Source organism: Macaca nemestrina, chromosome 7, assembly GCF_043159975.1.
Source record: "Macaca nemestrina isolate mMacNem1 chromosome 7, mMacNem.hap1, whole genome shotgun sequence".
In the NCBI taxonomy this organism is placed as follows: Eukaryota; Metazoa; Chordata; class Mammalia; order Primates; family Cercopithecidae; genus Macaca; species Macaca nemestrina.
Genome location: NC_092131.1, coordinates 91,092,811 through 91,106,406, shown reverse-complemented (window position 1 = coordinate 91,106,406; position 13,596 = coordinate 91,092,811). Strand labels below are relative to the sequence as shown.

Here is a 13,596-nt window from a genome sequence, read left to right as displayed (position 1 = left end):
GTGGAAAAGCAATTGACAATAACTGTGAAGATTTATTTCTGGACTCTTAGTTATGTGCCATTGTTCTTTATGTCTATCCTTATGCCAGGGCCACACTGTCTGGATCACTCTAGTTTGTAGTAAGCTTTGGAACTGGGAAGCAGGAGTCCTCCAACTTTGCTATTCTTTTCTAAGATTGTTTTGATGATTTGAGGCCCTTTGCAATTCCATACGGATTTTAGGGTCACGTCCCCATTTGTGGAAGCAAGACGGCTTGAATTTTGAGAGATTGCACTAAATCTATAAATCAATTTGTAGAGTACTGTTATCTTAACAAGTCTTCTCATTCATGAAAATGAATGTCTTTCCATTTATTGAGATATTTTTGTAGTTTTCAGAATATGAGTTTTAAAATTCTTTTATTAAATTTATTCCAAAGTATTTTATTTTTTTGATGTTATTATAAGTGGATTTTTTTCTTAACTTCACTTAATTGATGCTATACAGAAATACAATTGATTTTTCCTTGTTGATCTTACATCTGCAAACATCCAGAACTTGTTTATTAGTTCTAATCGTTTTTAGAGATTCCTTAGTATTATCTGTATACAATATCGTGTCATTTGTAAATACAGACAGTTTTACTTCTTCTATACAAATATGGATGCATTTTATTTCATTTACTTGGGTAAATGCCTAGGCTGGAATCTTTAATAAAATGTTGAATAGAAATAGTAAGAGCAGATACTGTGTCTTGCTCCTGATCTTTGGAGAAAAGCATTCTGTCTTTCACTTTTAAATATGGTGTTAGTTGTGGGTTTTTTGCAGATGCTCTTTATTTGGTTTCAGTAGTTTGCTTATGTGTAGGACTTTGTCCATTTTCTGAAAGTTATCTAACTTAGGGCATACAGTTGTTCACAGTGTTCATTCCCAATCCTTTTTATTTCTGTAAGCTCAGTAGTAACATTCCTGCTTTCATTATTTAACTTAGTAATTTACGTCTTTTTTTCTTGGCCAATCTAGCTAAAGACTTGCCAATTTTGTTGATTTCTTCCCATAGTTAACTTTTGGTTTCATTATTCTGCTCTACTGTTTTCTACCCTTTATTTAATTAATTTCTGCATGAATGTTACTATTTCTTTCATTCTACTTGTTTTAGGGTTTGTTGCTCTTCTTTCCCAGTGTCATTACATGGAAGGTTAGTTTACTGATTTGAAATCTTTCTTCTTTTTCAATATAAGTGTTTACAACCATAAATATCCCCTTCAGGCCTGCTTTAGCCACATTCCCGAAGTTCTGTTATGTTGCGCCTTCACCTCCATTCATCTCAAAATATGATTTAGTTTTCCTTGTGATTTCTCTTTGACCCACTGGTTGTTTAGGAAGGGTACTGTTTAATTTCCATGTACTTATGAGTTTCTTAAACTTCTTTCTCTTACTGATTTCTAATTTCATTCCATGGTGGCCAGAGAACATACTTCGTATTATTTCTATTTTTTTTGTGCTTGTTAGGTTTATTTACTGGCCTAGTATATGATCTATTCTGAATAATGTTCCGTATGGAAATTCTGCTGTTGTTAGGTGGAGTGTTTTATAGATATCTATTAGGTTTGGTTGGTTTATAATGTTGTTGAAGTCTTCCATTTCCTTGTTGATATACCTTGTTTTTAAAATCCATTATTGAAAGTGAGGTACTGAAGTCTCCAGTTACTATTGTTGAGTTATTTATTCCTTCATTTCTGTCAGTTTTGCTCCATGTATTTTAGGGTCTTATATGTTTACAATTGTTATATCTTCCTGATGGATTGCCGTTTTATCATTATAAAATGTCTGTATTCCAGTAATATATTTTTATAAAAAATCTTTTTGTCTGATATTAGTATAGCACTCCTGCTCTCTGTCTGCATGATACAACTTTTTCCGTCTTTTTACTTTCAATGTATTTGTATATAAGTATACACTCAGAAGGAGAAATGAATAATTCTTATCTGTGGACTGTTCATTGCTGTAAGAGAGTCAGCGAGCACTGGACTCTGCCAAGAATGACCAAAAAAGGCTCAAGGCAAAGGGGAAAGGACCATTTGGAGAAGCAGCCAGCAACATATCCAAGCTCATTTCTGAAACCTCTCAGCAATTCCACAAGTTAGGAACCCTTCCACTGTTGCCCTTACTGCACAGCCATTTCTTCTATGGGCTGATGTTTCTTCCAGAACCTGGAGAATACACAGCTTCCCTTCATTTCTGATAGATCGCTTTGTAATCTTTTTGGGGGCAGCGGTTGTTATTGTTTTTGTTCTTTCAGTATTCCTCAGACTAAATCTCACCTTTTCCCTTTACTTCTCCTTTCTTGTAATTGTGACATAAAAAGTCAAATGGAAACATCAAGTGCTTGATGGTCTTCATATTTTATTACTCAGAAAAGTCAGGAAGAGAGAAGCATCTCTTTTGATGGGTTGCAGAGCCTACATGCAAAGCGTTTCCCAACAGGAGAAATCCTGTCGCCTGTGAACCTGGCACCAGGGCGTTCTCTCATTCTCTGTAATGATCAAACGAAGGGATGGTCAAATGACCCAAAAAAATAAAAAAATCTCTGAAAATGCTTTCTTGTCCTCCATCTTGAATGTTTCTTAATTTAGATCAATAAGGTAAGGCTTCAAAATTTACCACTTAATTTAAAGACAGGTGACATCCTGAAATTTGTGTCAGAAAAAGTTCCAGCATTTTGGCAATGTAAATTTCTCCTCCCCACTCACATACCATCAACAAGGCATGTAACAGACCACAGATTTAGTCACAATTAGATTTACCTATTTTAGTTTAGAAAAAGACAGGAAAGAAAATGTTTATGTTTCAGACTAGCAAGAAATTGATTAAAAAACCGTATCTTTTCAGATTGTGGCTGTAGCTAAAGATCCACATATTCCAGTGACTTCATTCTTAAGTCACAATCTCTCTCTCTCTCATATATGCACGCGTGCACACACACAAAATGTGCTTTAATAAAAAGGAAGGGATTCTATTCCATTTTAACCCCAAATAAGGCCAGCCTGATTAAGATAATTGAGGAAGGAGAACAAATTTAAAAACCAAAGACACTTCCTTGAAAATGACTATTCAATTCAATTGCCAGTAAGATGTTGAATGTTCTTTTCTGAATCACTCTAATTCAATGTACAGTACAGCATGTACTGCCTGGGAAGAAGTTCAAATCATAAATACTATAGGGAAATATCTAATAACTTGGAATGGCCTTTTTCAAGTGGCGAATAAGCTCTTAAAGACTGCAAAAATGTTAAATCTGGTAAAGCACAAGGTCTGTGTGCCGGGACAAGTCCACTTCATTGCCAGCTCCTGCCTCCTTGCTCCAGGACCACCTGAGGCTGGGTCTCAAGAGTCTCGGCACACAGTACTGCTCTTTGGATGCTGAACGATGGGGAGGACTCTTCCCTGCAGACTGTGGTCAGCAAGGTGAAGGCTGCTGGCCACGGCCATAACAGCTGAGCTGATCTGTGATTTCTGCCACGCCTGCCAATGTCAGGGCCAGGTTTGTCTATGTTTTTGTGTTGGTGTGTGAGATGCTGGGGAGACGCCATCTGTCGTGCGTGTCAGACTCCAGATTCCATATGGTTACAGCAGGGTTTGGGAGAAGTATCCACAGAGCTAGGATTAGAATAAAGAGGTGCTAATGGTGTGCAGTTGGGAAGGCAAAGGAAACTGTCAGGAACTCAATGGAAAAAGGGTTGAAGAAAATTAAAGGGAGATCAGGAGAAATAAAGGAAAGTATAAAGGAAAAAGACAAACATCTCTGCCATTTTAAAGGTCAAAGAGTAACAATAACACAGAAAGGCTCTTTCACCTTGCCAGGTTCAACAATGGGTTGCATTCTGGCTTGTTTAATAAAGTTCACACCATGGGATTCTTGGGCTCTTCTTCCAGGTTACAGGCTCTGTCCTCTACTCAAGCCACCCCATCTGAAACAGCCATTTGTAATCCAGACCCTCCACATCTCCACCTCACCCTCTTGCCCAAGTGCAGTTTTTACTTGTGTGTCCAATCTCCCTGATTTTCTGGCATTCATTTCCTAAGGTCAGTCTTTCCACTTTTCTTCACTTACTAGCATGAATCCACGTAACCACAGGTTCTTATGAAAGACTCATGACAACTAGATCGTGCCATGCAATAATTCAAATTTTGTTGTCCAAATATGTGTGTGTGTATAATAGCTGTACAGAAGTCCTCCCTTATCTGTGGCAGATATGTTCTAAGACCCCCAGTGGATGCTAGAAACTAAGGCTAGTACTGAACCCTGTATATACTATGCACAGATTTCTTTCTTCTTTCTTCACAATTTCATGGGTAGAAGATTCATTTACTGTAGATCTGAGCAACCTCAGCACACATTTTTTTTCTTTCCTTATTAAGTTGAAGACTTTTACCTTTCCATTTATAGGATGCATTTTACAGCTTCTCTTTAGCACATCTGACTTGCCATCATCACCACTCTTGTTCTTTGAGACCATTATTAAGTAAAATACAAGAACTATGACACCCAACAGTCGATCTGCTAACTGAGATGGCTACTGAGTGACAAACAGGCAGGGAGCAGAGACACTGTAGATCCCCTGGACAAGGGGATGATTCATGTCCTGGGCAGGACAGAGCAGTATGGTGTGAGATTTCATTACACTACTCAGAACAGCAAGCAACTTAAAACTGATGAATTATTTCAGAAATTTTCCTTTTAATATGTTTGGGCAATGGTTGACCCTGGGTAACTGAAACCACAGAAAGCAAAACTGCAAATAAGCAGGGACTACTGTACATAATACGTATATATAGATGTATATTGTGCATGTAGACATATTTACGTGTGTGTATGTATGTATGTGTATGTATATATGCATAGATCTATCTTGTTAGGACTTGCAAGAGCTTTAAAATCTATTATCAGATTATACATTTCTTTAGCCAAACAATAAATCCTCTCTGATGAGTCATGGCACTTTTAAGAAAAAATACAAGGTCAGATGGTTCAGAATAAACAAATCAACAAATTAGCAAACAAAACCAGCCTAGGGCAGGCATCCAGGCACTTCCTGTCGAGGCTGTCTAAGGCAGATTTTAGGTGCTATTTTCTCTTGTTTTTCAATTTCATTTTCTTCTGGGCTCTAAGTAATTCCACTCATTCTTTAAGTCTGATTCACATGATTTTACAGTCAGGAAGGGAGTGGAAGGAGGTGGGAAAAGAGAAGTGGTGGGGAGGCAGAAATCGAATATTTATCAAGTTACACAATAAAAAGAAATTCAGTATTCTAACATGTTCTCCTTTGTATAATAAGAAAATACATTCCCTGAGCTAATACCTGCAGAGCTCTGGCTCATGCTGAGGGTGTGGTCCCAATATCTCAGTGGGCAAAATGAGAGTAAGCAATAATCTGAGACAGAGGCCAGCAAACTCTTATGCATGGGCTAAGTCTGGCCTGCGGGGTTATTTTTGTACAACCCAAGAGTAAAGAACAAATTTTACATGTTTTAAAGGATTATGACTCAAAATACAGAAAAAAATGTGCCAGAGACCACATGTGGCCTGTGAAGGCAAAAGTATTTATTCTCTAGACCTATACAGATGAAGTTTGCTGACTCCTGTTCTACGGAGATACTAATAACGTGCTTCTGAAATTGCTTTTAGTCTGAAGTGTGTTTGGCCTGAACTTGGCTAAAACATGGCAAGACTGCAGGACTGTGGTCTATCAAGCCAGAATGACTCTGAACTTTCTGTAGCAATACACACACTTGATGTTATCTATCATAGGCTTAGCACAGCTCCGTGGCACTCATTTATAGAGTTTATACTCATGTTTGTTTATGTCACTTTGTTTTATAGGTGTTTTCCTACATGATTTTCTGTTTTCAGTTTTGCAGTGCAGCAAGGTTCTCTCTTAGAAGATACATGGGAGGCAAAATCATGAACTTGCTATACTGGCCCACTTGTTGTAATGACCAGAGGGCTTTGTTATGGCACCTTGAATTAATCTGGAATCTAGTTGAAACATGAAGATGTGATCTGATTACTTCTCATCTGTCTTTCACTAAACCTGGGAAATTTTTGATTACTGTTCCTTAAATGATTATTTTCTGCTCCATCTTCTCTCTCCTCTCCTTCTGTGACTCCCATTACCCTTATGCTAAAATGCTTGATACTGCCCCACAGGTAACTGAGTCTTGCTCATTGTCAACAATTTTTTCCTTCCCGTTTTCTAGACTGAATAATGTCCAAACTTCTATCTTCAACTTCACTAATCTTTCATCATCTTACTCTATTGTTAGATCCATGGAGTGAATTTTTAAAATTTCAGATATTGTATTTTTTAGTCGTAAAATTGTGTTTTGTAGAGTATCTCTTTTTTTCTTGAGATTCCCTAAATGTTCTGTGACCATGAGCATAGCTTTTCTTACATTTTTTAGCATAGTCACAATAGCTGCTTTAACATTCTTTTCTTCTAATTCCAACACATACGTCATCTTGCAGTCAGTCTCCATTAATGGCCTTCTCTTTTGAGTATGGATCTGTTTCCCTGTATGACTAGTAATTTTGGATTGTGCCCAGAACACTGTGAATGATACACTAATGAACAGAAGTACTGGTCAACAGAAATGAGAACTGGATATATAATTTGGATTTTTTTTTTTTTTTTTTGAGATGGAGTCTGGCTCTGTCACCTAGGCTGGAGTGCAGAGGCATGATCTCAGCTCACTGCAACCTCCATATCCCAGGTTTAAGCAATTCTCCTGCCTCAGCCTCCTGAGTAACTGGGACTACAGGTGTGTGCCACCATGTCTGGCTAATTTTTGTATTTTTAGTAGAGATGGGGTTTCATCATGTTGGCCAGGCTGGTCTCGAACTCCTGACCTCAGATGATCTACCTGCCTTGGCCTCCCAGAGTGTTGGGATTACAGGCATGAGCCACCATGTCCACCCTGTTAATTTGGGTTTTTTAGAAGTCACATTAAAATAGTAAAAAAATCTCGATTTTAATTTTAGTAATTTTGTTTATCCCAATGTATCCAAAATATAATCCTTTGGGATGATTATAATCAAAGTAATCACATGAAAATTAAGATATTTTATAATCTAAAATTATTTTATAAAATTAAGTTAAGACTTATAATCTCTGTTCATACTAAATATTTAAAACCTCATGTATATTTTATATTTAGAGCAGATTTCAATTTGGAGTGGCTAGTGACTACCATATTGAACAATGCAGTTCTAGAGTATCATTTTAGAAGAATATTGAATGTTTGTTTTAGTAGGCAGCTAATTTGCTGGAATAAAACTCCAGGCATTGTCTCTCTTATGGTGGGCAGCAGCTACCGTCTCAGTTCAGGTCTTCTAGCCTTAGCTGTGCTATGTGGGGTCTGGCGGGGCTGTCTTATTCTTAGATTTGGCCTTAGTCTCTAAGAATTCCCAGAGATTCTTGAGATACATGCAGAATTTGGGAGTCCCCTTCTGTGGCTCCCTCTTTTCTGGAGTTTTTCCTTCTCAATTTCTAGCTGCTATGGGTTTCCCTGAATATTCTCCTTTGATGGCTTAACCAGTAAAAGATGGCAGGTATCTATCAGACTTTTAGTTAGTCTCAATGGAACTAGGGCCTTCATTTGGTTAAAGAGCTGTCAACATGGGTAATTCAATTCCATGCCACTCTATTCCTCCATTTCTTTATTTCTCTTCAGTTTCTAATTTTTTTCTAGCTTTAATTAATTAATTAATTTTTGAGATGGAGTCTCGCTCTGTTGCCCAGGCTGGAGTGCAGTGGCACGATCTCGGCTCACTGCAACTTCCGCCTCCAGGTTCAAGCAATTCTCCTGCCTCAGCCTCCTGAGTAGCTGAGATTACAGGCATCTGCCACCACACCCGGCTAATTTTTATATTTTTAGTAGAGACAGGGTTTCACCATGTTGGCCAGGCTGATCTCGAACTCCTGACCTCAAGTGATCTGCCCGCCTTGGCCTCCCAAAGTGCTGGGATTACAGGCGGGAGCCCCCTCTCCCAGGCTGCTTTCTAGCTTTTAAACAATTGCTTTTTATACTGTCTCCAGAGTTTGTAATTGTAATCTGCAGGAGGGTTGGTCCAATATAAGCTACTCTATCACTACAGGACGCAGAACCCTTGATTTTTTTTTTTTTTTTAGACGGAGTCTCGCTCTGTAGCCCAGGCTGGAGAGCAGTGGCCGGATCTCAGCTCACTGCAAGCTCCGCCTCCCGGGTTCACGCCATTCTCCGGCCTCAGCCTCCCGAGTAGCTGGGACTACAGGCGCTGCCACCTCGCCCGGCTATTTTTTGTATTTCTTAGTAGAGACGGGGTTTCACCGTGTTAGCCAGGATGGTCTCGATCTCCTGACCTCGTGATCCGCCCATCTCGGCCTCCCAAAGTGCTGGGATTACAGGCTTGAGCCACCGCGCCCGGCCAGAACCCTTGATTTTTAAACCTTATCCCTGGAGTCCCACAGAGGAGCCAGGACCTACTGTGAGAGGTGGAAAAGGCAGAGTAGACTGGCCCACTCTGCCACATCACGTGTGTGTCTCAATTCAGTGGCAGCAGCTTTCATTTCATCTGTTTCATTTTATTGGTTTCTGTGCATAATTTTAAAAAGACTTGGGTATAAAATAGTTTGAAAACAGAACTGATTTTAAAATATGCTTCTCGAATGGAGCCCTAAGACCTTTTTGCTCAATCATGCCATTGAACTCATGCTGACCTCTCCTCCTCCATCGTCTCTTACCCTATTTTCCAATCACTTCACCAGGGCCAGGCCATCTTTAGTTTCCAGAGAAGAGGCTGTAGCCTGTTAGACTGCTGAGTCTTTACAGTGGCAAATCCTTCTTTCTGTGGCCCACGAATGTGACTTGTTGAGGGACTGATCGATAGGTTTGTGGTACGGCTGCTCATACCGAGGGTGCTCAAGCAGATTTCCTGCAGTGAGCTCTTCCTCCAGGCCTTCAGCCTTAAGGGTGGAATTTCATTCTTAATTTGGCAAGGAGCACAGAAAATCATCGCAGCAAGCCTCACCTTCTTTTTTTCCTTCCTGTCTCCTCTCTTTCTCACTCAGACACATTTTAAGAGTTTGACAAAACAAAGGGGGATGGTGCAGAAACCAAATATGTTGTGAAACTCTTGTACTAGGCGAGCGGCACAAATTGAGTTAAGAAACCTAAAAAATGGAAATACTAAACACCCAGTCTAATTGGAAAAGGTCAACATGCCTTAAATGATACACAGAACCGCAAAGCAAAAACCATTCACCTCAATTCAGGGCCGAACGGAAGGTCAAAGGGTGACATGACACAATGTAATGGATTTGCCGAAGTCACGCTAAAATGACTCGAAAAGAGGAGGCTTAACTGATGAACATATTCCACACAATTCATCTCCTGACAACCTAAGAGAGTTCACATCGGTAACACGGCCATGAAAGCTGGGGTTGGGACAGAAGTTCTGATTGATCCCAAAGAACAAACACCAAGATCCACACTCATTGGCATGAATTTCAGCCACTGAAACAGGTCACCCACAACATTAGCCTGTGTGCACCCTTTCTCCTGGACACTCAGATGCTAATATTTGTTTCCTTCTCCACCAAGACAAAGTAATTTGGGGAAGCCAATGGGTACTGGTTAAAAGTGTGGTGGTGGCTTTTTTTTTTTTTTTTTCCCTGTGCCATGAGATGTTACTAATGGTCTCCTACAGAATGCCTTCCAGTGAAGACTGTATTTCCATCAGAGTTCTGGCTCAGTAGCTAGAAATTTGGTAATTTGAGCAAGCAGAAATCACTCATCAACAATAACAGAACATAGCATAGAGCAGTACTGTGGCATTAACTGCCTATTGCTCCCCACCATTGATGGTGCTGCTGCCCCAGATTCTGGTGGGTCCAAGCTACAGAACAGAACCCAGCTCCTTACCGTGACTGGCAGGGGTGCAAGTTGCACCTTCGGACCTGGGGCTCTGGGCGGCTTGCTTGAGGGCAGTCACTGTCGTTCACCAGAGTTGTGGTCTTGTTGACAATCCGTGTGCACGAGACGATGGTTCTGCGCTCCCCTGGAAACCAAACCACAGGGAGCTGAGAGACTGTGGCCTCACCCACCTGGAAAGGCTGGGCTTGCATGCCCATGAAGGAATGTTTGGGTGCTGCTGATGGGCACTTTGTCATTTAGAGTGACTGTTGTAAATGTTGTGTGGGTTTGTAGAGAAGAACTGTAATTGCAGGGAGGAGGGTGCAAGACACAGAAGGCAGAGTGGGGCCCTGGAAGATTCTAGAACAGGATGAGAAAGCAGCAACACCTCAGATCAGCGGTGTCCTTGGACAGCTTGGGGTTCGTTGATTTGGGCCTTTAATTTCCAAAGATTGCTCATCTTTTTATCTTCTGGATTGATGTTTAAAGTCTATGGAGAGCCGATCTCAATTAAATACTTACACATCAGCCCTCACTAGAGAGTCTGGCTACCTATTACAGAACTCCTGCTTGCTGGGGAGAAGTGGGGGACAAGGAGTCTGGTCTGGAAGACACGCAGACCTGCATCCTCTAGACAGGCATTCCAGAGCCATTCTGAATTTGTCTAGCCAGCCAGCTGGTACTTATGGCGGAGCTCCCACCTGCTCTTGAGAAGCTTTGCTAATCCATTATCCCAGTTGGATGTAGCCCTTCTTTTGGGTGTTCCCAGAGCACCCTAAACACTGCATGGCAGGCAGGCCTTTGTCAGGCAGGCCGAGTGACTGGGAGTTACGAGGGTGGCCCTTGGAGCCAGGCTGTCTGGGTTCAAGTCTTGGCTCTATCACAAATAGCATCACAGTGACCATAGTGTCGACAGTTGGCCACCATGTTTCTGCATCTCGGTTTCCTCAAGCAGGCTGGTTTGCTTAATTTCTCTGTGCCTGAGGGTGCCTCAGTGATGATTAAAATAAACAAATATATATGGTGTCCATAGAAAGGAACCTGGCAGGTGGCTAACACTTCATGTTAGCTCTACTGCTGTCATTATTATTATTATTTGGGAAGAGTGACAATAAAAGATTAATAGGGAGTCGAGCACAACTATTTGGATCCTGGGCTCCTTGCTGGTCTGTGTCCTGGGCAATTTGTCACGTAGGGATGACTCGAAATCATGGAGACCTGAACTCCACCGCCAGTTCCTGCTGCCCCACATGGCAGCCTTTTGTGAGTACAGAAAGCACAGAACTGCTTTCAGCTGTGGTGGCAGGTCTGACCACTGTGTTAGGAAGCTGGAAGTCATCAGTGTCATAAAAGGATTGCCATCAAGCCAACAGCAACAGAACAGCCTGCCCCTGACCCCAGGAGAGCCTGTTTACTCTTCCATGTGGGCTATGCTTAGTTTGCGACAAGTTGCCCAAGAGGAAAATCTGGCTGGAATCAGAGGTAGATGTGTTGGCTGGATTTGGAGGTTGAAAGGCCATCTACACAAGGGGCAGCTAAGGGCTGAGGGGGAGAAGGTCCCCCGGGGAGAGGTGCAGAGTGGTGGATGCAGGGCTGATGGTGGTATCCAGAGGCTATGCCAACTGCCGCAGGGCTGCTGCAGGAAGAGGCTAAGCACAGACAGTGAGGGTGGTTGGCCAAGATGCCCAGGAAGAAATTTCTGTGTGTCTATAACTCCTACCCATGAAAAATGGGATGAGTCCCTTAAATGGTAAGCAATGCTTTACATATTGGACATCCAATAAAACTTATCCAAGCAGTTAATAGATGCTCAGGACTAGGGATGGCAGGGGCTATGCCCGGGCTTCCAATCCGGCATCCAACTCTCTGGGCTGGCCTACCAGAGTCCAGGTCAATCTTCTGTCCCAACTCTGTGCCCACTAAAATCCACCCACCCTGTGTTCCATCTCCCATGACCCTGCTATGTTCCCTGCTAGGGTGACAGACAGCACTGTACTAAGAAACTGCTGACTCAGAGTTCAGAATGACTTCCTACTGCTCCCTCTCAATGACACAACAATAAATACAATGCCTTGTGGTCATATTGATTCTTGCTGTACGACAGGCTCTTTGGCTCACCCTGCGGACCCTGCAGGGGGCATGAGAGACAACTATCCTATTTTAGAGGTGAGGGAACTCGGGGTAGAGAGAGGAAGTCATTTGCTGAGGTCAAGCAGGAAGTTGTGCAGTCAGGACTCGTGCTAGGAATGTTTCACCCGACTTGCAGGACTTTTTCTTTCCATTGTGTCCTGGAGTGAGGTGACTGTGGCCAAGAGGGAAGGGAATTTGGGAGTGGGCAGAGACATGCTTTGGTGCCCCTCCAGCAAGCGGCAACAGTTGAAGGTCTATTCTGTTTATTCCCAGGGTCCACCTGTCACACCCAAGACGTAGTCATACATCAGCCAAACCCCACTTCACCCACAGGTCAGAGCTGGGGGGCCCTGAGCTCCGGGCAAAGCAGCGGTATGGGCATGATCCTAGTGTGGGAGTTGGGAAGACTCTACCCAAGTATTTTGCAGAGAGATTTTCGGTGGGGTATGATTAAATTCCCATGGAACTACAGGTTACAGATTTCCCAGACTCTGTGTGCTGGCCACAGATGCCTTTCTCCTTCCTTCAGCAAAACCCCACGCCCAATAGGCCACGGCCCACGGCCACTCACCTCCTCCACACTGCACACTGCACCCTTCCCAGCCGCTATGGGTCCAGATGAACAAAGAATCCTGCGGTTTTTCTGGTTCACTTTGATTTTCCGCAGTGTGGTTTACAGGAACAGTGTATTCATAATGAATTCCATAATCTTGGTCGTGAAATAACAACACCTGGATCAGCCGCAAAACAAAAGGCCAGTTTGAAAAGGAACGAAGGCCCACGGGATTGCCAAATCTGCACACACAGGCACACCGCGGCTGTTTCTCTATGAGGGGTAACCAGCTCTTTTCTGGGGCTGAAAACAGGTTTGACTGAGGGTGCTCCTTTATCTCAGCCCTGGATTCCTCAGGGACTCAACTTGGGAGCAGGGCGAATGCAAACCATCATCAGGAAGTTCTATTATTTCCTACCCAAGAGAGAGACCAGCTTAGACTAGGAGCTTTAGGATAAGCAACTCTGAAACCTCTCACTGCGCTTTTCATGGAGAGCTGCTCCACGCAGAGAACAGTCCTGCGTGTTCACCCACAAAGCTGCCCTTGCACACAGGAAAGACATGGATAAACTTTTACTTAGAAAGGCATCAGAGCAAGTGCGGTGACTCTACTTCTTTGGAAATGAACATCATCCTTCACTCCCCATCATCAACCACTGCCATGTCAGTTGGTCCAGAGAGTCAGGGGTAAGGCAAGCTCAAGGGCAAAATGCAGCTCACTGCCAGAGGACTTTGGGTGGCATCGGTTTGAGAGTTCAAGGATGCAAGAGGCCTCCACTGTCATGGGAGCCAGGATGATGACTGTACCCAAGGGTGGCAGGAGCCAGGCTCAAGGCTTCAAGCCAGGAGTGCAGTGGAGGTAGAGGGAGGGATCTATCATGTTTTGTGGGAAACTACCATACAGCTTGGAGACCTTGGATCTGAAATCCTAGTCAGCAAGAACATACAGAATAGATGGGTTTAGAACGGCATGTGACAAG

General features: G+C 42.5%; 1 protein-coding gene across 3 annotated transcripts in view; it reads right to left on the bottom strand.

Annotated features, from left to right (window-relative positions):
- Positions 1 to 13,596, bottom strand: part of LOC105499264 (ADAM metallopeptidase with thrombospondin type 1 motif 17) — a 361,725-nt gene that overhangs the window by 70,217 nt on the left and 277,912 nt on the right. For all 3 annotated transcript variants that reach the window (XM_071100557.1, XM_071100559.1, XM_071100558.1), the window contains 2 exons: positions 12,635 to 12,794; positions 9,943 to 10,078 (listed from right to left, as the gene is read on the bottom strand). In XM_071100557.1, coding sequence (XP_070956658.1) covers positions 9,943 to 10,078; positions 12,635 to 12,794 — 296 coding nt within the window. The remainder of the gene's footprint in view (positions 1 to 9,942; positions 10,079 to 12,634; positions 12,795 to 13,596) is intronic.